The 22,569-nt window shown below is 44.9% G+C and overlaps 1 protein-coding gene across 1 annotated transcript in view; it reads left to right on the top strand.

Annotated features, from left to right (window-relative positions):
* The first annotated feature begins 919 nt into the window (after window positions 1-919).
* The window catches only part of nipsnap1 (nipsnap homolog 1 (C. elegans)), a 49,058-nt gene continuing 27,408 nt past the window's right edge, over window positions 920-22,569 (top strand). The window contains exons 1-6 of the mRNA XM_070886329.1: window positions 920-1,098; window positions 5,854-5,987; window positions 6,084-6,129; window positions 9,125-9,219; window positions 17,438-17,508; window positions 21,827-21,967. Coding sequence (XP_070742430.1) covers window positions 1,019-1,098; window positions 5,854-5,987; window positions 6,084-6,129; window positions 9,125-9,219; window positions 17,438-17,508; window positions 21,827-21,967 — 567 coding nt within the window. The 5' untranslated portion in view covers window positions 920-1,018. The remainder of the gene's footprint in view (window positions 1,099-5,853; window positions 5,988-6,083; window positions 6,130-9,124; window positions 9,220-17,437; window positions 17,509-21,826; window positions 21,968-22,569) is intronic.

Here is a 22,569-nt window from a genome sequence, read left to right as displayed (position 1 = left end):
TAGTTAATTTTTAGTGTCAGGGACTTGATTGGCAGCAATTTATACTCATCACGTCTTTAAAAGAGTACTTAGACTTGAAATGACAAGACTTAACTCTTTGTGGCGAGTTTAATTCGTATCTACTGTGCAAATACAGCAACTTCACGCCATCCATTGCATTTCAATAGTAAGGCAGACAGCAAGGTGCTGTTTTCGCAAAGCTAACGGCCGAGTGGCGGAACTTGGACAGCAACTTCTGAATATTTGCGTTTAACCCCGCACCTGCCACTCACCTGATGTTGGTGCACCATTTACATAAAAATAATAGCGAGTGTCATTAGCTTCACTGTTATTTTGTTACTTCACTGTTGATTAAGCTTGGTCACCAATCGTCTTGGTTAACCCTTGCCACTGGATCAAGACCTAGCTCTGTCAAGCCCGTGAGGTGGCTGGTGTGCAACGGCCACCCCATGTTAAAAGAATCCATGCACAGGCACCTTCCAGCCTTCAATATGTAGTCCGGGACCTAGAATGCCAGGTCCCTCATTGAAACACCTATGAACTCATCCCTTTTTGGTGTCATCCTCTATACGAGGGACCACCAAATACTATTTTGAGAGCAAAATCTAGCCCAAAGAGAAATGGGATATTTATTTCTATCTATCTACATATATAAATATATATATATATATAAAATTCATACATAGATTTTAAAGTTCAGTCCTATATCCTATTAATATTTTGTTCACTAATTGGAATATTGGATTTGAAAAACATAAATTTCTGATAAATGTTATTATAGGTGGATTCCATAGCATGCTGCACAATACTGTACTATTTCGATATTATTTCTCATATCAAATAATACACGTTATATACAATTAGACAGGAACACGATCAGAGCATTTTCCATTTCCTGCCTATGTGCACTGATGTGGCGCTCACGTCCCCTGCTGAACGACGTTCGCCGAGAGGACTTTGGCAGACCTTGGAAGAAAAACACACAAACGCCGACCTTTCCAGCCAGAAAAACAAGAAGATGGCGGCGATGTGGCCTGCTCGGATGTGGAAATCGCCGGCAGTGTTAACGCGGAGTTCGGTTGCACTGACTCTCACCAGGTAATGCCGTGGTCTGTGTCCGGTTCCTGTGTCCCTGTGCTGGTAATGTTACCTGGCCGCTGGTAGAGATCCCGCGGAACAGGTCCCAGTGCTGAAGGAGTGATCTCTCTGTTTATGGCATTATTACCGCGTGCTTAATGTGTCCCATTCAAAAAAAACACTGCGATTCTTATTCAGAACGCTGTGAAATATAACCATTGAAGTTTGTACTTTGACACAATGTTATAGTTCTAACCAGGTTCGTGCAAAGTCCGATGTATTTACTCAATATTTTGACGTTAGCTACAAATGAGAACTTACTTTTATGTGTGTGGGTTGGAGTATTTGATTCCTACTCCCTCACTCTTAACAATGTAATGAAATGAGTGGAATTCCTAAGTTTTTTTGATTTTTTTAATTAAATTCCCTGTTTCATAGTTCTTTTTTAATTGTGAAGAATTGACAGTGAAAAATTGCTCACTTTCCAAAGTAAGATGTTCAAAACAAAATTGGCATGTCTTATAGTTAAATAAACTAATATGTTGACTGTCTTTAGTTCAGTGTGCATTCACAGTATAACTGTAGCACAAGAGGTTTAGCTTTGACCAACACAAGTTATAGAGTAAATGCAGTCTGAATCCAATTTTATTGCTTAACCTGACACCAGAAAAACAGAGTAAGATTCCATGGAGAAGATAGGCAAGCTATGCTTCCCTTTGGAGTCAGTTTGGGTCTTGATACCCAATTATGTTTAGTGTTGATGGAAAGCTGTTTCGACTTCATACTGACATTAAACATGTGGAGCATGAATGCACCATTTGAGTGCACTTATACTTGGTTTTGGGTGTACATCAAGATGAGAATAGATACTTCAATGTCAGGTCCTGATCTGACACCCAAATGCAGTCTAACCAAGTAATGCGACGCCTCTTTAAAACTTCTTCTACACTCGCTGCAGAATAACTCCAGTCTAGTGCAAAGCCACATGTTAAATGTTCACTGGTGAGGCATCAACCTCTGGGAACTTTGAAACTTCAAATAGAATTGTTCTATTTCAGGCTTCTCCAGATACTGCTTCCATAGGTAAGCCCACACATCCTATAAACGGAATCAAGACCTTTTGTGAAAAGTAATCTAGGATTAGTGTATCTAAAGTATATCTTATACCCATTTATTTTCGGGATAACATACAGGGTTTCCTCATATCCATCATTTCAGAGGATGATTAATATCCGTCACACCAGACACTTTCATGACTGACTAAACTACCAAACACGAAAGATGATGTACAGCAGCAAGTGGTGATGTCGCACTTTACCAGGGAGGCTTTGAGGGTGTCCTTGTAACATTTCCGCTGTCCACATTTGGATCGCTAACCATGAAGGAGCTCCGCATAAAGCACCACTGACACCTGGGAGACCCTGGCCGAAGACCGCCCGAGGTGGAGAAAGTACATCCGGGAGGGCGTTGAGCTCTTCAAGTCCCAACGCAAAGAGCATGAAGAGGCCAAGCGCAGCAGCAGAAGGAGCACGCAGCAAACCAGCCCCACCGACCCCTTCCCTCGACGAATGTCTGGCCCACCTGTAACAGGGTCTGTGGCTCTTGTATCGGACTGTTCAGCCGTCGAACTCACTTTGGGAGTGGAAGCAAGTCTTCCTCGATTCCAAGGGACTGCCTGTGATGTGACAGCAGCAACCTGTCAGTTGTAAATTTAGGTAACACATTAGCTTTGAACCAGTTCTTGTAAGAGTTAAAAAATCAAATTGGTTAGTTGAGCTCCTTTGACTGACATTCTTTGCAGATATTTCAGACAAATGATAGTTAAACATTTCTTGGATTGGGAGTAGCCATTCAATCCATTCTGATTATAGTCTTGAAATTACGTGGGTGTTCCTGTCTGCAGAGCCTGTTGCAATCAGGCTAAAACCATAACTAACTAGTATACCTAAAGTGTGTGAGCTTTACACCCCTCACATTGACGACGAGGTCCAACAACGCCTCCAGTGCGCCAGCACAGCCTTCGGTCGCCTGAAGAAGAGAGTGTTTGTAGACCAGGGTCTCAAATCTGTCACCAAGCTTATGGTCTGCAGGGCAATAGTGATACCCGCCTTCCTATTTGGCTTAGAGATGTGGACCATATACAGTAGACACCTCAAAGCGCTGGAGAAGTACCACCAGTGCTGCCTCTGCAAGATCCTGCAAATACACTGGGAGGACAGATGCACCAACGTCTGTGTTCTCGATCAGGCCAACATCCACAGCATCAAAGCACTGACCACACTTGACCAGCTCTGCTGGGTGGGCCACATTGTTCGCATGCCTGACACAAGACTCCCAAGCGCTCTGCTCCTGCACCGCAAGTGAGCCCAAGGTGGGCAGAGGAAACGTTTCAAGGACACCCTTAAAGCCTCCTTGATAAAATGCAACATCCCCACTGACACCTTGGAGTCCCTGGCCAAAGACCGACCTAAGTGAAGGACGTGCATCCGGGAGGGCGCTGAGCACCTTGAGTCTCATCACCGAGAGCATGCAGTAAACAAGCGCAGGCAGTGGAAGGAGCGTGCGGCAAACCAGTTCCACCCACCCCTTTCCTTCACCGACTATCTGTCCCACCTGTGACAGAGACTGTAATTCCCATATTGGACTGTACTGTTACCTAAAGAACTCATTTTTAGAGTGGAAGCAAATCTTCCTCGATTTGAGGGACTGCCTATGATGATGGTGAGATCCTTTGAAATCGATCAAGATCAAGATTCTTTACTTAGAGAATGATCAGGTAGTTCGATTACAAATACACAAACAAGGCAGTGACTAGCTATCTGACAGAACTGTCTCTGTTGAAGCTGCTCTGATCAGATTATAGTGTGGCTTGTTGACATAATGTAATTGTTTTTAGCACTTGGGTGACTTCAGACACATATCTGTTAGTCATCAACATTGTTAGCATGAATGGCTTTTTTCCTGCTATGCATCAAGCAAAGCTGAAAGACCAAAAGCCAATTTCCTAGCATGCATTTGCTGAAAGCAATTTTGAGGGTGGTATCTTAAAATAACTTGCTTTTAATGCTAAGAAATGCAATAAAAGAGAGGAGCCATTAACGTTGGACAAAAATACTCTACTTTTATCGATATAATCTTTTTAATGTTAGAATGTAGCAACTGCTTCTTTCTTAATTTCTTAACATTAGCCTTACTGTCAGGAGAGCAGAGCACTGCATATGTATCAGAACGCATATGTGCAGAGCTCCATTGTTGTTTGACCTCACTCACTGTCAGACTGAGGTCAGTCTACAATATAACCAGTCTTCCAACTGTACATAGCCGAGAGCATGCAGAAAACAAGCGCAGGCAGCGGAAGGAGGGTGCTGCAAACCAGATACCCCACCCACCCTTTCCTTCACCGACTGTCTGTCCCACCTGTGACAGAGACTATAATTCCCGTATTGGACTGCTCAGTCACTTAAGAACTCACATTTAGAGTGGAAGCAAGTCTTCCTCGATTTCGAGGGACTACCTATGATGTACATAGCAGTTGGCAGATATTAATCTTAGATGGGAAACTACAGTTTAATTTCAGCTATAGATAGGTGCATCTAAAATTATCTCTTATTTCTTTAATGTGTTTGGGATCGTGTTATGAAACCTCTGGTCGACAACTCTGGCAACTTTGTCCTGCAATGTGAACTATTACAATGTTTGCAATCTAATTGAAAAGAAATTTTTTTTTACTGAGGGATACAATGAGATGGTTGAAACAGCTGATTGTGCTCTTTCTGTTTACTGATCAGGTAAATTATTTTACAAGACAAATTACAGGAGCCTTGCCTTGTAGAATGACCCCTTAAATCCAAAGCTTGAGGTCACCTGAACAGTTTTTGATTCACTTTATCCTTGCTCCCATTCATTTTTACTTTGCTGCACTAGGAACATTGGCCTTTCAGATGCTCACTCCAATCTTCTTTCCATGAAGGAGACAAGGAGCTAGTACAAAATGCAGCCATTCATGCTAACAAATGCAGCTTGTACAATGTTAATGGCCTTGTCAACACTAAAGAAATGGTAAAGGTGGGGCCTGCAATACCTGCTTCCAAGCCACTGTCCAGGTCAATTTAAGCTGGCCACCATATGTATGAATGGATTGGGAAAGGTGGGGGTGGGGGAGGGTACATGAGCCTGTGTACTTGCTGCCTCTCTCTGTTGGTACAGCTACAGTCTGGAAATGGCCCTGCCACCCTGTAGCATTTGGAGCACCATGCACAAAGAAGCTGAAGTATTTTACACTTCTGTGCGTACAGTTCAGTGTCTATACAATAGCCTTTAGGACAGATACAGCCAATAATTACTCTCTGACACTCCAGTGCAGTGCCATGGAATTGCTGCACTGTCGGAAGTGATGTCTTTCAGATGAGACGTTAAACCGAACACCCGTCTGCCCCCTCAGTTGGACGTAAAAGATCCCATGGCACTATTTCGAAGAAGAGCAGGGGAGTTATCCCTGGTGTCCTGGCCAATATTTATCCCTCAATCAACATGACAAAAATAGATTATTTGGTCATTATCACATTGCTGTTTGTGGGAGCTTTGCTGTGTACAAGTTGGCTGCCGCATTTCCCACATTACATCAGTGACTACTTTCCAAAAGTACATCATTGGCTGTAAAGCGCTTTGAGATGTCCGGTGGTCATGAAAGGCGCTATATAAATGCAAGTCTTTCTTTCTCCATTTCTATGTTAACACACCCTAACTTTTCCATCATTTTTTGTGATTTTCTTTCAGGGCAAATAGCAGTGGAGAGCAACAGGATAAAGGGTGGTTTCAATCATTATTTGTCCACAGAGTAAATCAGAGAAAAGATGCTCACTCCAATCTTCTTTCCAAGAAGGAGACGAGCAGCTTGTACAAAATGCAGTGTAAGTGCAAACTGTTCAGTCCACACCTTTTAATCACTGCATCTAAAGTCAACTAATAGTACAACTCATACTGAAAGATCTTTGTTTTTGTCTTAGTTCATAATGTGAAGCCAGAATGTCAGGATGCGTACAACAGTTTATCGTAAGTTCCCTACCTCTTAAAAATCAGTTGATTTTATTAATACAGTGGCCATGGCCTCTAAAGCAGTGTGATAATGGCATTTTGTGTGTTACTTTCTATGGTGAATTCCTCCACACCAGCCCATTTCATACGGTTGCATGGCCCTTCCCCTCCCTATCTCTGTAACCTCCTCCGGCCCTCTGAGATCTCTGCGCTCCTTGAATTCTGCCCTCTTGCGCATCCCCAATTTTAATCGCTCCACCATTGGCAGCTGTGCCTTCAGCTGCCCCAAGGCCCTAAGCTCTGGAACCTCTCAGTCTCTACCTTTCTTTCCTCCTTTTAAGACGCTCCTTAAAACCTACCTCTTTGATCAAGCTTTTGGTCACCTGCCCTAATATCGCCTATGTGGCTCAGTGTCAAATTCTGCCTAGTAACGCTCCTGTGAAGTGCCTTGGTACATTTTACCACATTAAAGGCGCCACGTAGATGCAAGTTGCTGTTGCTGATTTCTCTTATTTTGAATCAAATTTAGTTTTTTTTAAAAACAGAAAACACAAACCCACCAGCACAGAAATACTTCCCACTTGCTTATCTGGATTATATAAAATACCTCAGAAATAATGAAAGAAATAATTTATGCCAGTGCTTATTTAGGTCAGATTACAAATGACCATTAACCAGCTCCTGGGGCTTACACTTGTAAATCCATCTCCTTTATCCTGGCAGCACAATCATGAATCCAGTTTTTTGTAGGGTTTTTTTCCTCAAGGTGAGAAGCTGGATTTAGTCGGGTAAATCCCAGGACTTGGCTCAGATTGCCAGTCTCCCAGAATCAGACTCAAACAAGCATCAGCCTAGTAAAACAAATTACAACATTTATACCGTTATTAGGACCCAAACCTGACTGCCATCATACCAAAGAAATCATTGTGCACAGAACTGAAAGGAAATAGGAGGCCTTTTTTTTTTAAATTTTGGTTACACTAACCGAAATTTATAATATATTCATAAAATACGACAGATAAATAACTTCTTGACTTGACCAAACCTAGCACACCAGCAACTTGCCACATATGTGCAAATTGTCAGTTCTGCATGTTTAAATGTAGTATCCTGTTTTTTATCTTCATATTTTATGTGATTTGACTGTGAAATAATAAATTGTATTCCAAGAAAAAAAAAATCTAACGATGCTTTCCACCCCCACAAACTCCTTGCTGTGTAGGATAAAATTTATTTAACTTTCCTTGTGTTCCCTCCCACCAAATGTCTTAGTACTTTTTAAATATTTGTTCTCGGACTGCAGACAATGCTGATAAGACCATATTTAATGCCCATCCCTAGTTTCCCTGAGAAGGTGGTGGCAGGCTGCTTTCTAGAATCACTCAGTCCTTGTAGTGATGTTACTTCCACGATCGTGGGAGAAATGAAAAGAAAGAAAAATGTGTATTTATATAGCGCCTTTCACCGGACGTCTCAAAGCGCTTTACAGCCAATGAAGTACTTTTGGAGTGTAGTCACTGTTGTAATGTGGGAAATGCGGCAGCCAATTTGCGTACAAGCAAGCTCCCACAAACAGCAATGAGATAATGACCAGATAATCTGTTTTTGTTATGATGATTGAGGGATGAATATTGTCCAGGATATCGGGGATTACTCCCCAGCTCTTTTTTGAAATAGTGCCATGGGATCTTTTACATCCACCTGAGAGGGCAGACGGGGCCTCGGTTTAACATCATATCCAAAAGACAGTGCAGCACTCCCTCAGTACTGTACTGGAGTGTCAGCCTAGATTTATGTGCTCAAGTCTCTGGAGTGGGACTTGAACACACAACCTTCTGACTTAGAGGCGAGTGTGCTACCCACTGAGCCAGAGCTGACACTGAAAGATGTAGAGAATTCCAAGGTTTTGGCCCAGTGATGGTGAAGCAACAGCCTAATATAATATCTGGGCTATTTTCTTTCTCTTACTGCGCTTTTTTTAATGCACTTACACATCAGTCGCTTTCTAAACTACTCCTGAGGGCTTTAACAGTCAACATCATATTGTGAGACTGAGATCACATGTTGCGGTGGCAGGACATTAGGAAACCAGTTGGGTTTTTAAGGACACTCTGAACCAATTTTCACAGCTTGCTGTGGTGGGACTTACACAATCTCTAGGTTGCTAGGCTATTGTTCCAGTAGTTCCCCGGTGACCTTTGCCATTTCTAGCTGTGTTTGGTGTTGTGCAAGTTTTGTCTAATTTCTTCTACTTGACTCACTCCAACTGGCTCATACAGAACTAAATTACTGTAGTCTCCTTGCAGTAATCAGCGGGGAAAAGAACAGTGAGGTACAGGGTACTGTGAAAACCCAAAAATGCCTCAACTATGATCATTTTCAAAAATCTAAGGATGATTTTTTTATAATTAGTAAGCACTGTGCAGCAAAACAGACAGGCATTATAAACTGGGGGAAGACTTGTCTGCTTACAATTGCATAAGTTACTTCACTGTCTTTACTCCTTGTGCTTCAAGACACCCTTATCTCTGTCCAAGAAATGGTACCATCTGCCTTACTAAATTTCAGTAACTTAACATGTTGTTATATCACTCAACCGATTTCTTCATCGTCATGTACTCTGACCTTTGTGCCATAGGCCACCTAATCTTTCACGTACTGGCAAATTATTTATGAATAAACTTTTGCACTAAAAGCTTGTTAATATTCTTTGGTTTCATTTTCTTTTCAAATATTAGTGACCATTTCTTTTGTGCTGTCTATATTTCTACAAATATCAGGCTAGTTGTTGATAAAACTAGAGCCGCACTCATTAATACATTTGAAATGAAATAAATAAATTGACTAAGGGATTGTGTTTTTTTCGAACTAACTTGTTCATTTTTCACAAAATATTAAAATACCAATAGGTTGTCTATATTGATATTCAGCTCCTCTGAAAGATGCATTTGATGTGCCTCGATTTAGATTGTTTGCCCTTTGGTAAATAAAAATCTTTTGTTAATAACCACAGGGAGCAAATATTGCAAAAGCTACACAACGATCCTGACTACCCATGTGAGATCGTAGGGAGCTGGAATACGTGGTATGGTGAACAGGACCAAGCGGGTAAGTCTGCCTTGATTCAATTTGTACCCAATTTTAATTTTCCTCACTTTCCCTTTTACCCTTGTTGGCTCTAACCATAATATTTTATTTGCTATCATTCTTGGCCTCACTAGTAGATTTTCAACTTGCCACTCGAGCCTAAAGCTGCCATTGCGAATTGGCCACCCGGTCCAATTTTCATTTCAATTGAAATCAATGGTAATGACAATTAGGTGGTTTTGATAATCGGCACTGATCAGGAACAATGGTTTTACACCTGGGCAGCAAGTCAAGTATCTACCCCACTATCTCCTCTGAGGCTAAAGCTGCCTCCACAAAGTTTGTTTTTCTCTTTCATACCAAACACTCCTTTTGGCTTCAACAAATCTTTGAAGCACAAGACTTGAAGACTGTTTCCATATTTGCTCTTCCAATGCCTTTCTCACACGCCTGAAAATAAACGTTAAATGTTGTTGTTAGGTAATTGTTCTCGCTCTCAGCTCTAGCCACCAAACTTCCTTTCTCTGACTCAATTTTTTCCCCCTTTCTTTACTTTGTCGACACTATAGGCTCATTGTTCCCCTAAACATTCCTCTCTTGTTCCACTCAAGTTACAAATACACATTCTTGCATACTCTTCATTCTCCTGCTTCCTCATGCTACTGAAATCCAGCCTGACTGTAACATTTCTTCTTTCAACTCATTCTTTCCCAGGACCTCAGATCTGTGGACCTACTTGGCTCTTTCCTTTCCTTCCTGCTATAATTTACAGCTGTTAGCTAAACATTAAGGGGTAGAAATTTGATATGTCCTTACTATACAGTATAAATGCACATGACGCCCATACTTGAAAGAAGGTCACTCTGTGACCAGTTGCCTTTATTACCAAGACCTCAAGTGATGAAGGTGGGTGGAGCTTCCCCTTTTATACCTGAAAGTCCAGGTTAGGAGTGTCTCCCACAAGTGCACCCCTTGTGGTCAGTGTTCTCAAGGTGTACAACTTAGGTCAGCTTATACATGAGTTACAATGATAGTTGAATACATGACATCACCTCCCCCCCCCCCCAAAGTCTTATTGGGATCACAGGTTAAGTCTCTCTGGTGGTTTACGCTCCTTTGTTGAGTGCCTGAGTTGGGGCTCCGGTTGTTAGGCACTGGCCTGAGTGTCTGCCGTTTGCGGTGCCTCAGGCCTGTCCGGACTACCCACAGTGACTGGGCTCTCCTCCACTTGGTTCCGGTGTTCGGTCACCTGTGGTGGAGTAAACTCTACGTCGTGTTCTTCCTCTGCTTCTTCTATGGGGTTGATGAACCTCCTTTTAGTTTGATCCACGTGTTTGCGACAGATTTGTCCATTGGTAAGTTTAACTACCAAAACCCTATTCCCCTCTTTGGCAATCACAGTGCCTGCAAGTCATTTGGGCCCTGCAGCGTAATTAAGGACAAAAACAGGGTCATTGACATCAATACATCGCGCCCTCGCATTCCTGTCATGGTAGTCACATTGTGACTGACAGCTGCTCTCAACAATTTCTTTCATAGAAACATAGAAACATAGAAAATAGGTGCAGTGGCAGGCCATTCAGCCCTTCTAGCCTGCACCGCCATTCAATGAGTTCATGGCTGAACATGAAACTTCAGTACCCCCTTCCTGCTTTCTCGCCATAACCCTTGATCCCCCGAGTAGTAAGGACTTCATCTAACTCCCTTTTGAATATATTTAGTGAATTGGCCTCAACTACTTTCTGTGGTAGAGAATTCCACAGGTTCACCACTCTCTGGGTGAAGAAGTTTCTCCTCATCTCGGTCCTAAATGGCTTACCTCTTATCCTCAGACTGTGACCCCTGGTTCTGGACTTCCCCAACATTGGGAACATTCTTTCTGCATCTAACCTGTCTAAACCCGTCAGAATTTTAAACGTTTCTATGAGGTCCCCTCTCATTCTTCTGAACTCCAGTGAATACAAGCCCAATTGATCCAATCTTTCTTGATAGGTCAGTCCCGCCATCCCGGGAATCAGTCTGGTGAACCTTCGCTGCACTCCCTCAATAGCAAGAATGTCCTTCCTCAAGTTAGGAGACCAAAACTGTACACAATACTCCAGGTGTGGCCTCACCAAGGCCCTGTACAACTGTAGCAACACCTCCCTGCCCCTGTATTCAAATCCCCTTGCTATGAAGGCCAACATGCCATTTGCTTTCTTAACCGCCTGCTGTACCTGCATGCCAACCTTCAATGACTGATGTACCATGACACCCAGGTCTCGTTGCACCTTCCCTTTTCCTAATCTGTCACCATTCAGATAATAGTCTGTCTCTCTGTTTTTACCACCAAAGTGGATAACCTCACATTTATCCACATTATACTTCATCTGCCATGCATTTGCCCACTCACCTAACCTATCCAAGTCACTCTGCAGCCTAATAGCATCCTCCTCGCAGCTCACACTGCCACCCAACTTAGTATCATCCGCAAATTTGGAGATACTGCATTTAATCCCCTCGTCTAAATCATTAATGTACAATGTAAACAGCTGGGGCCCCAGCACAGAACCTTGCGGCACTCCACTAGTCACTGCCTGCCATTCTGAAAAGTACCCGTTTACTCCTACTCTTTGCTTCCTGTCTGACAACCAGTTCTCAATCCACGTCAGCACACTACCCCCAATCCCATGTGCTTTAACTTTGCACATTAATCTCTTGTGTGGGACCTTGTCGAAAGCCTTCTGAAAGTCCATAGTATAAGGGATAACCTGGTTTTGAGCATCCTTTTCATTAGCAGCTCTGCGGGTGGAACCCCTGTGAGCGAGTGTGGTCGGGATCTATTGGCCAACAGGAGGCGTGATAAGCAGCTTTGTAAGGAACCTCCTTGGATTCTGAGCATCCCCTGTTTGATTTTCTGCATTACTCGTTCTGCCTGGCTGTTTGAGGCCGGCTTGAACGGTGCCGTTCTGATATGGATGATTCCATTGCCTGCCATGAAGTCCTGGAATTCAGTGCTTGTGAAGCACGGGTCATTGTCGCTGACCAAGACATCCGGTAGACCATGGGCGGCGAACATTGCCCATAGACTTTCTACCGTGGCAGAGGATGTGCTTGAATTTAAAATAGCACACTCAATCCATTTGGAGTAGGCGTCTACTACAACCAAAAACATTTTTCCCATGAAAGGACCTGCGTAGTCCACATGGATGCGTGACCATGGCTTGGCAGGCCAGGACCAGGGGCTAAGTGAGGCTTCCCTGGGTGCGTTGCCCAGCTGAGCACACGTGTTGCACCTACGAACACAAAGTTCCAGGTCTGCATCTATCCCTGGCCACCAAACATGTGACCTGGCAATTGCCTTCATCATGACAATGCCCGGGTACTCATTGTGAAGTTCTCTGATAAACACCTCTCTGCCCATCTGGGACATGACTACTCGGTTTCCCCACGGTAGGCAATTGGCCTGAATCGAGAGTTCATCCTTGCGCCTATGAAACGTTTTAATTCCTCAGGGCATGCCCAGTCCCTATTCAGGACACATTTCTTAACTAAAGACAGTAGCGGGTCTTTATTTGTCCAGACTTTAATCTGACGGTCTGTCACAGGTGAGCCTTCGCTTTCGAAAGCTTCAACAGCCATGACCATCTCAGCAGCGTGCTCAGCTGCCCCCTCAGTGGTGGCTAGTGGGAGCCTGCTGAGTGCATCGGCACAGTTTTCAGTGCCCAGTCTGTGCTGAATTGTGTAGTCATAGGCGGCTAACGTAAGTGCCCACCTCTGTATGCGGACCGATGCATTCACATTTATGGCCTTGTTGTCGGCCAAAAGGGACGTTAGGGGTTTGTGATCTGTCTCCAGCTCAAATTTCCTGCCAAACAGCTACTGGTGCATTTTATTTTACTGCATATACACATGCTAGCGCTTCCTTTTCTACCATCCCGTAGCCCCTTTCTGCCTGGGACAGACTTCTGGAGGCATAAGCTACCGGCTGTAACTGACCATTGGCATTCACATGCTGCAACACACACCCGACCCCATAGGACGACGCATCGCACATTAACACAAGTTTCTTACATGGGTCATATAACGTTAACAGTTTGTTAGAGCACGCAATTTGTTACGCTCCATCAAAAGCCCTTTCCTGGCTGTCCCCCCAGACCCAATCGCGACCTTTGCGTAGGAGCACATGTAACGGCTCTAACAGCGTGCTCAATTTGGGAAGAAAGTTACCAAAATAGTTCAGGAGCCCCAGGAACGAACACAGCTCCGTCGTGTTACGGGGTCTGGGTGCTCTCTGGATCGCTTCCGTTTTGGACACAGTAGGTCTGATCCTGTCTGCTGCTACCCTCCTCCCCAGGAATTCTACCTCTGGAGCTAAGAAGACGCACTTCGCCTTTTTCAGTCGCAGCCCTACCCGGTCCAGTCTGCGTAGCAACTCCTCCAGGGTGTGGAGGTGTTCTTCAGTATCGCGACCCGTGATGAGGACATTGTCTTGAAAAACCACCATCCTTGAAATCGACTTGAGGAGGCTTTCCAAATTTCGCTGAAAGATCGCGGCGTCCGAACGAATCCCGAACGGACATCTGTTATACTCAAACAACCCCTTGTGTTGGTGGTCAGCTTCATCGACTCACTCGCCAGCTCCTCGGTCATGTAAGCTGAGGTCGGGTTCAATTTTGAAAAAAGTTTGCCACCGGACAGCTTCGCAAAGAGGTCCTCCGCTCTCGGCAGCAGGTACTGGTCTTGGAGTGACACCCGATTGATGGTGGCCTTGTAATCGCCACATATCCTGATCGACCCATCCGCCTTGAGCACCGGCACGATCGGGCTCACCCAGTCACTGAATTCGACTGGCGAGATGATGCCTTCCCTCAACAGGCAGTCCAATTCGCATTCTATCTTTTCCCGCATCACGTACGGCACCACTCTGGCCTTGTGGTGTACTGGCCTGGCGTCCGGGTTTACCTTGGCCCCCATGAAAGTGCCGATGCCGGGTTGAAATAATGAGTCAAATTTGTCCAGGACCTGTGAGCATGATACTCGCTCCACAGAAGAAATTGCATTGACATCGCTCCATTTCCAGTTCATGACAGCAAGCCAACTCCTCCCAGTAGCGCGGGATCGTCCCCCGGGACAATTCAGAGTGGCAACCTGTTCTCCGAATCTTTGTGGGTCACGATTACCGTGGCACTGCCTAGCACTGGAATGATCTCCTTTGTATATATCCGTAGCTGTGCGTCAATCGGCAATAGTTTTGGCCTCCTGGCCTTGGACACCCACAACCTTTCGAACTGTTTGATACTCATCAGGGACTGGCTGGCCCCCATGTCTAGCTCCATTAATACTGGGATGCCATTGAGGAGCACTTTCATCATTATCGGTGGCATCCTGGTGTATGAATTGTACATGAGCTCCACATGAACTCGCTGAACTTCAGCTTCCAGCGATTTCCCCCAGTATTCATTTGGTTTCGTAGGGCTTACATCGGGCCTGTCCTCCTCGTACATCAACCTGGCTGCACATACGTGCCAAGTGACCGCTAAGGTTGCAGTTTCTGCAGGTATATTGCTGATACCTGCAAGCTCTGGCTGGATGTTGGCCTCCACACCTCCAGCATGAGCTGGAGGCCCCATTGTTGGAAACAAAAGTCCATTACCAGTCGATTGTCTCTGACTGTCTCTGACTGTCCATTAACAGGTGTTGATGGCCCCATTACTGGCTGCATTGTCCATTGCGATGGCATGAATCGCCGTTCAGCTAGCCATTGTCTCTGTTGAATTCCCCCTTTGGGTTCGACTACATACTGGGGCATGTCCGATTGCCCTTGTCTGCCAAGAGAACTGTGTGCCACATTAACAATGTTGACTCCCTGGTTGTTTGCCGCATTTGAGCCAAGATTTTTGTCATACATCATTCTGGTTTCTTCCTCCCCTGAGATAAATGTCTGGGCTATCAGAGCCGCCAGTTCCAAGGTCAAGTCTTTGGTCTCAATCAGTTTCCTGAAAACCCCAGAGTGCCTGATGCCCTCACTAAAAAAAAAAGTCTCACAGCATCTCCGCTCTGCATGCATCTGGGAACTTACATAGGCTCACCAGTCGCCGGAGATCTGCCACGAAGTCTGGAACGCTTTGCCCTTCTCGCCGCCGGTGCGTGTAAAACCGGTGTCTTGAAATGTGCATGCTTCTCGCCAGTTTAAGGTATTCCCCGATCAACTTACTGAGCTCTTCGAACGTCTTGTCCGCCGGCTTTTCTGGCGCTAGAAGGCCCTTCATCAGGGAGTACGTTCTGGATCCACAAACCATCAGGAGATGAGCCCTGCGTTTGTCGGCCGAATCCTGTCCCAACCATTCCTTCAGCACAAAACTTTGCTGTAGTCTCTCAATAAAGTCGTCCCAATCATCACCAACACAGTACCTCTCTTCTGTGCTGCTTGTGGCCATGCTCGCGTGGTTTAACTTCCAGTTTCTCGTCGCCAATGATATGTCCTTACTATACAGTATAAATGCACATGAGGCCCATACTTGAGAGAAGGTCACTCTGTGACCAGTTACCTTTATTACCAAGACCTCAAGTGATGAAGGTGGGTGGAGCTTCCCCTTTTATACCTGAAAGTCCAGGTTAGGAGTGTCTCCCACAAGTGCACCCCTTGTGGTCAGTGTTCTCAAGGTGTACAACTTAGGTCAGCTTATACATGGGTTACAATGACAGTTGAATACACGACAAAATTCAGTTGCTTAGCGCCCCTGGAAAGGGCCGGAACAGGGGCGCTAAAGGGGTCGGAGCCACGAGTGCCGGTATTCGCGGCACTCGGCTTATTCAGTGTGCCAGTGCCAGTGGCGCTGACCAATAACGCCCAGGAGCATCGAGCCGGTGTGCAACACCCCCTGTTTCGACAGCGTGATGATTTTTTTTTCACACTGGCCCCTGTAGTGCCCTGTAGCGTGCCATAGTGGGGCCGCCTGGAAAAGCGTGCGTTCTGAGCTGTTCAGGCGGAGTTGAGGGAAGGAATGACTAAATGAGGTAAGTATGATTGTTTTTTGCTTTATTATTTTTGTGATTTATCTTAATGTGGGGTGAGCAAGGTATTGGGAATGTTTTTTGTGTTTTTTTTGCCGTTTTCTTTTCTACAGGGAAACCTCTCTTAGGGTGCTCCGAGACAAACTCTTTAGCAACGGATTTCAGTTGCTCACCTGGCCTAGCGCCCTAGGTGTGGAAGGCCTCCCTTAGCGCTTCATCCCACACTCGGGGCCCAGCTGCTGAATTTTGTGGCTGCAGACGCAAACCATTTCCCGGCGCAAAAATTATCGCCCCGCCGATATTAGCGCCCTAAGTAGCCTCCAACCGAATTCCCACCCCTTGTTCTTGATTTGCCTCAACTCTAACCTTGGTGGTGCCCTGCAATATGAGTGTGGGCCTTTCGCTTTGGTTTCTTAATTTAAAAAAGAAGTATGCTTGCATGCAGAATCTTCAGTATGTTTGAGTTTACATGAGCCTGCTTTTTGTCTTCTGACCAAATGGGCCCTTTAAAACTTCAGGTGCATACATGGGCTGTGAGTCTGCAGTGTCTACTTATTGCATGCGCTACATACTATCAGACAGAGAGTTACCTGGTGCCAACGCCTTGGTTAACCCTCGCCACTGGACCAAGGCCTAGCTCTGTGAAGCCCGTGTGATGGCTGGTGTGCAACGGTCACCACATGTTTAAAAAATCCACGCACAGGCATCTTCCACCCTTCAATATGTAGTTTGGGACCTGGAATATTAGGTCCTTCATTGAAAAGCCTGTGAACTCATCCCTTTTTGGTGTGGAAGCAAATCTTCCTCGCTTCGAGGAACCGCCTATGATGATGATGATGATGATCAGCTAAATTGCACCGGCCAGATAAACCAGTAGAGGTTACATTGTATGGAATATAAACCGGAAATGCTGGAAATACTCTGCAGCATCTGTGGAGAGCGAAACAGAGTTAACCCGAAGGGCCACTGACCTGAAATGTTAACTCTCTTTCTCTCTCCACAGATGCTGCCTGATCTGCTGAGTATTTCCAGCATTTTCTATTTCTGTTTCAGATTTCCATCACCTGCAGTATTTTGCCCTTTACATTGTATTAACCTTAGCAAAGGTTCATTATTGTGGAGGAACTCCTCAAAATGCCAGTGGCATATCATTTATTAATGCATATAACCAGATTTCTTCTTTCATACTGTAACACCTTTTTTGTGTACACGGCAAATTTGTCATCTTTTTTATTTTGCACAGTACATTTGTGGCGGTTTTCTGGTGGTTATCCTGCTTTGAGAGATGCTATGGAGAAGCTAAAACAGAATCAGGTAATAGATGAAAGCCAATTCTTCAGACATCCAACCTCAGTTAAATTTTGTTTCACGTTATACAGTCAACATTGGTCAGTACACATGCTTGTATTTTTAGAATGGGTAGTGTGTAAATGAACTACGTGTTGAGAAGGAGAATGGATTAAGACAAATATGCTAATGCTGATGTGACCTGATATTGTGATGATGTGTGTTTTCTACGACTAAGACATGCCAATGTAAAAGTTAAAAATGACTGACTGTTATTTAAACAAATTTTAGACCACCAGTCATCACTGCAGGTGTGGACAACTTTGTCCTGCTCAACCTCACTGCATCATTTGACACAAGTGGCCACTCCATACTGCTCCATCTTTTCACCTCCTAGCTTGGTTCCACATCTACCTGTCCCAATGAACTAATGTATCTCCTGCTGTGGCTTCTTCTATAGTGGCTTGTCCTCCTGAAAATACATGGATACCTCAGGTGTGCCCCAATGTTCCAGCTGTGGCCCCTTTTCCTCATCTATATGCTGCCCATTTGTGACATCAGCCATAGGCATGGGGGTCAGCTTTCATGCATATATTGATGCCCAACTCTATCTCTGCATCATGACCCTTAACTCCACGGCCACCAGTGTGCTGTCCAACTGCTTGTCCATATCACAGCCACTACGATTTGCCTATTTTCATCTCCTCATCATCACACCCCTCAGCCCCTACTTCATCCTTTACCACTGAAATTCTCATCCATGCCATCATCACTGTTAGGCTCAACCATTCCAATACTCTCCTCCCCAGTCTGTCTAGATATCAGAAAACTCATCCAAAACTCCTCCCTGAAATTGTGCCCCAGTAAGTCTTAGTCCCGTACATCCCCTTGTCCTTCCCAACTTTCATTGGATCCCCAACACCCAAATCCATGCACTCATCTACAAGTCACTCACTCCATGGCCTTATCCCTCCCCATCTCTGGGACCTCCCTTGTGTGCCAGCACAGGCCCACTGCTTTTCTGAATCAGGGTTCCTCTAACACCGGAATATTTTTCCCAAACCTCTCTGTCTTGTTACTGCCTTCAGAATTCTCCTGAAACCCTACTCGACTGACCATGGGGCCGAAATTGGTCGACATACTGCCCCAAAAATGCGATTTTAGTCAAAAAACACCGACATACTGCTCGGTGGAATATTCATCATTGACATACCACTGAGCAGTATGCACACCGTCCGCCATGCAGGACCGCCCACATACCGCCCAAAAAATCCGATTTTCATCGCATACCATCGACATACCACCGGAGCTGCATACCGTCCTGGAAAAGATGGTTTTACGCGATGGTAAATGGGCAGAGTGCACGGATCCACCATTTTGGAAATTGGGAACTGTCAGCTAAAGCAGCACCTCTGTAACTCTGAGGTGAACAGTGATTTAGAGAGGAAAAGGTATTTTTATTGTTACTGAGTAACTTATTAAAATAGAAGACATTTTAGTTATTTTTTTTTGATCAAATAGTATTGTGGAGATTTAAAAAGAACGGGGCTTGTATTATCTCAGCCTGTATTGCTGACAATCTGTCTAATGGAGGAACCAGACGTGAAGAAGTTTATTGAGCAGAGTTGTAAGGATAATGGAGGAGATCGCAGAATGATGATGAGGAGGAGGAAAAGTTTGACACTGTACAAAAGTGCTTAAATTCAATTCAAATCTTTATGTAAAAATGTAAAAAATATACAACAATTTTAAAACTTTGTGAAACTTATAAAATATAAAACAACTTTTATAACAACTTTTCTAACTTTAATAAATTTTACAAATAAAACAACAAAAAGACCCTTTACTTTCCCCGCCCACGCCCTCTGCCTCTTCCACACCCGCGTGCTATACCACCCTTGGGACTTTTTCCCGCTTTCTTCCACCCGCCCTTCCCTTTCCCAGTGCCCATGGGCATGGACCTCGCCGTGTTGATACCAAGCCAGCATGCAGCACCACACCCCAAGTGGCATTGCTGTTGTTAAGGGGGGTGGGGGGTCAGATATTGCAGGTGCAATAACTGGGGTCTCAGGAGAAGCTCATGATAGGGAAGGCGAGGCTTCAGGCTGGGAGATAATGTCAGCTCCCCACCCTCAGGTTCTGTCAACCTCACCACTATGGCATGGGGGTGGGGGCAGTCTGCGCCATGTCCTAATCCCGTCGATTGCCGCATGGCTTCGACGATTTGTTCCATCGCGGTGATCATACGCGACATATCCTCCGACTGCCGCTCTGATAGAGCCGCGATATTTGTGGCTATTGTAGTCATGGCCGTGAGGAGCTCTCGATCTATGTTGATGTGCTGGCCTGTGACAGACACACCATGTCCTGGTACACACCTACAGCAACCGACCTTTCCTGCACCAACCTCCGTCGCTGTGGCAAAGGGGTGCTTTGCTGCACACAGCTTGGTCTGGCAGAATCAGAGGAGCCATGGGGGAATCCCCTGAAAAAAGACTCTGTGATGGAGGATGTTCCAGCTGTCCCACATGGAGCTAGTGTATCCTCCTCCGTCTCCACTCCCAGCTCCACCTCCACTGGCTGCCGGATCAGCGGCTGTTCCTCTTCCTCTTCCTCTTCGTCGTCAGGGGAGGGCTGGGTGACGTCAGAAGTGGAGGCAGTGGGTCTGTCGTCTGTGTTGCTGTGGTCTGAATCATCCGAGTCTGGAAATACAAAACAACATTTAAAAAAGCTTGGCACTAGGCGAGAGGTCAGGGTTACATGATTACATAGTACAGTGACTTATCGCAGTCTTACTTAAATGTCCACCACTGCTGCAATACTGCATTACATAACATAGACAGAATACATATAGGCATTGCGTTACATGCCCCCAACATTCCAGTACGTCACATGAGGCCAACATTACAGTGCAATAAACTTACATTATATCAGGCCAACATTACAGTTATATTACATGATATGAGAGGACCACAACACAGATTGCATTTTATTCAACTTACAAGCTTATATGAGTGTGTCAGCTCCAATGCCAGTGGTGGCACTCTTGCTATCCCAAACCAGGGACAGGGCATGGATCTCAATATCACTAAGAGGCTCCTGGGTTGTGGGTCCACCCCCGTACGCCGCTGATCAGCTTCTATTGCAGATGTCTTCTTCTGTAGAAAATAAATCAAAGAAAAAAATCTTCAATCCATTTAACATCGCAGACACACACACACACACAAAAAAGCATTGTGTTGATCCTCTTGTCATTGCCTGAAAAGCACAAATACATCGCCGTAACCGTAAGATAAATAACATAATCCGTGTGACACTGAACCTACATTTACTGGTACATAGCACATGAGGAGGGGTGGGGGGCATAAATAAAATCATTACTTACTCTTGCTACCCTCACCAGGTCGTTCCACCTCTTACGGCACCTTTCCCCGGTGGGTACCAACATACTTTTAGAGGACACAGCCTCCCCGATCTCCTCCCATATTCGGTTGTATTCCTTTGCGGGGTGCTTCCCACGACCACCCTTGGTTAGCTCGGAGTACCTCTCTGTTATGTGCTCCAGAAGGGCAGGTAGCTCCATCTCAGCGAAGACCTCCCCTCCTTCTCGATGTTCCTGCACTTTGATGTCTTTTTTAACATTGCCATAATCTTTTTACTGGTATGAATTTTGGTTTGCTAAATATCTCTTGGCTTCAAAGTGAAGAATTATTCGTTGTTAGCAATATATTTCCACTGTGCTTTGTATTTTTAAACTCACTGCCCGTCGACTACCTTGCTGCTCCTTTTCTCTCTCTCTCTCTCCACTTCAACTTACTGCGCATGCGCAGCTGATCCCGACCCCCGAAATCGCGGGTAAAACGCTTATGTAAAAAAACCAGAAAAAAACAAATTTGTGCATGGGCAGTTTCGTGCCGCACTGCCCATTGAACAGAAAGTCGATCTGGATCGACCACTATGGTATATACCGCCCGATACATACCGCCAAAAAAATTTAGACCAATTTTTTTCCTCTTCGGTCTTGGTGGTATGCCAGCGGTGTGAAATGACATATCATTGGCATACCGTCGAGAAATGGGCGGACCTTACGTATCGGCCAAATTCAGGCCCTATGACTTCAATCAGCTTCCCTAACTCTTCTACCAACTTTGCTCAGTGTTTGATTTCCCTTCTGTGAAGGGCTTTGGGATATTTTATTAAGTTGAAAGTGTCACATAAATACATACAGCTTGTTGTGTAAAGCTACTGTTTGTATTGTCAGTTTATTAGAAATGTTGAGACTCTTTCTAGTGTATTCCTGTTTGAGCATTTGGATGATTGACTGACTGCTTTCCATATTTTTCAGGAATATTTAGAATTCCGAAAGGAAAGAAGCAAAATGTTGCTGGCTCGTAAGAATCAGTTACTCTTGGAATTTAGTTTTTGGAATGAACCATTACCAAGGCCAGGACCTAATATTTATGAACTTCGGACATACTATTTAAAGGTAGATCACTCTAATAGAGAATTTAATGTCCATGACTTATAGGAATCAATGGTAGCTTTAAAAGATAGGGGAATGGATAGCTGTTTCAGAGAACTGGCACATGTCCGATCGGCTGAATGGCTTCCTTCTCTGCTGTAAAATTCTAGAGGGTAGAAATTCGGTTGCATAGCGCCCCTGGAAATGGTCGGAACAGGGACGCTAAAGGGGTTGGAGCCGTGAGTGCCGCAATTCGTGCCGCCGGCACATTCAGTGTGCTGGTGCCGGCGGCACTGAGCGGTTTCGACAGTGTTTCGATATTGGATTGTAGCGGCACTCGTAGCGCTACGTGGTGACAGTGCCTTTGAAGGCTGGTGTGCCGAGCTGTCCCGGGGCTCTACGGGAATGATTGGAAAAGGTCAATTAAATTAATATTTCTGATTTACCGTGAATGTTTATTGTGCTTTTTGTTCCAATTTTTATTTTTCCAGCACGGCCTCTCAGAGCGCTCCGAGGCCGGCCCTGTAGCAACGGATTTTCAGTTGCACACCTGGCCTAGCGCCCTAAGAGAGTTGTGGAACGCCTCCCTTAGCGCTCTGCTCCACTCTCGGCACAGCGACCAAATT

This window comes from Pristiophorus japonicus, chromosome 8, assembly GCF_044704955.1.
Source record: "Pristiophorus japonicus isolate sPriJap1 chromosome 8, sPriJap1.hap1, whole genome shotgun sequence".
Taxonomy (NCBI): Eukaryota; Metazoa; Chordata; class Chondrichthyes; family Pristiophoridae; genus Pristiophorus; species Pristiophorus japonicus.
The sequence above is the reverse complement of the archived record's forward strand: the minus strand, read 5'-3'. Positions and strand labels throughout refer to the sequence as shown.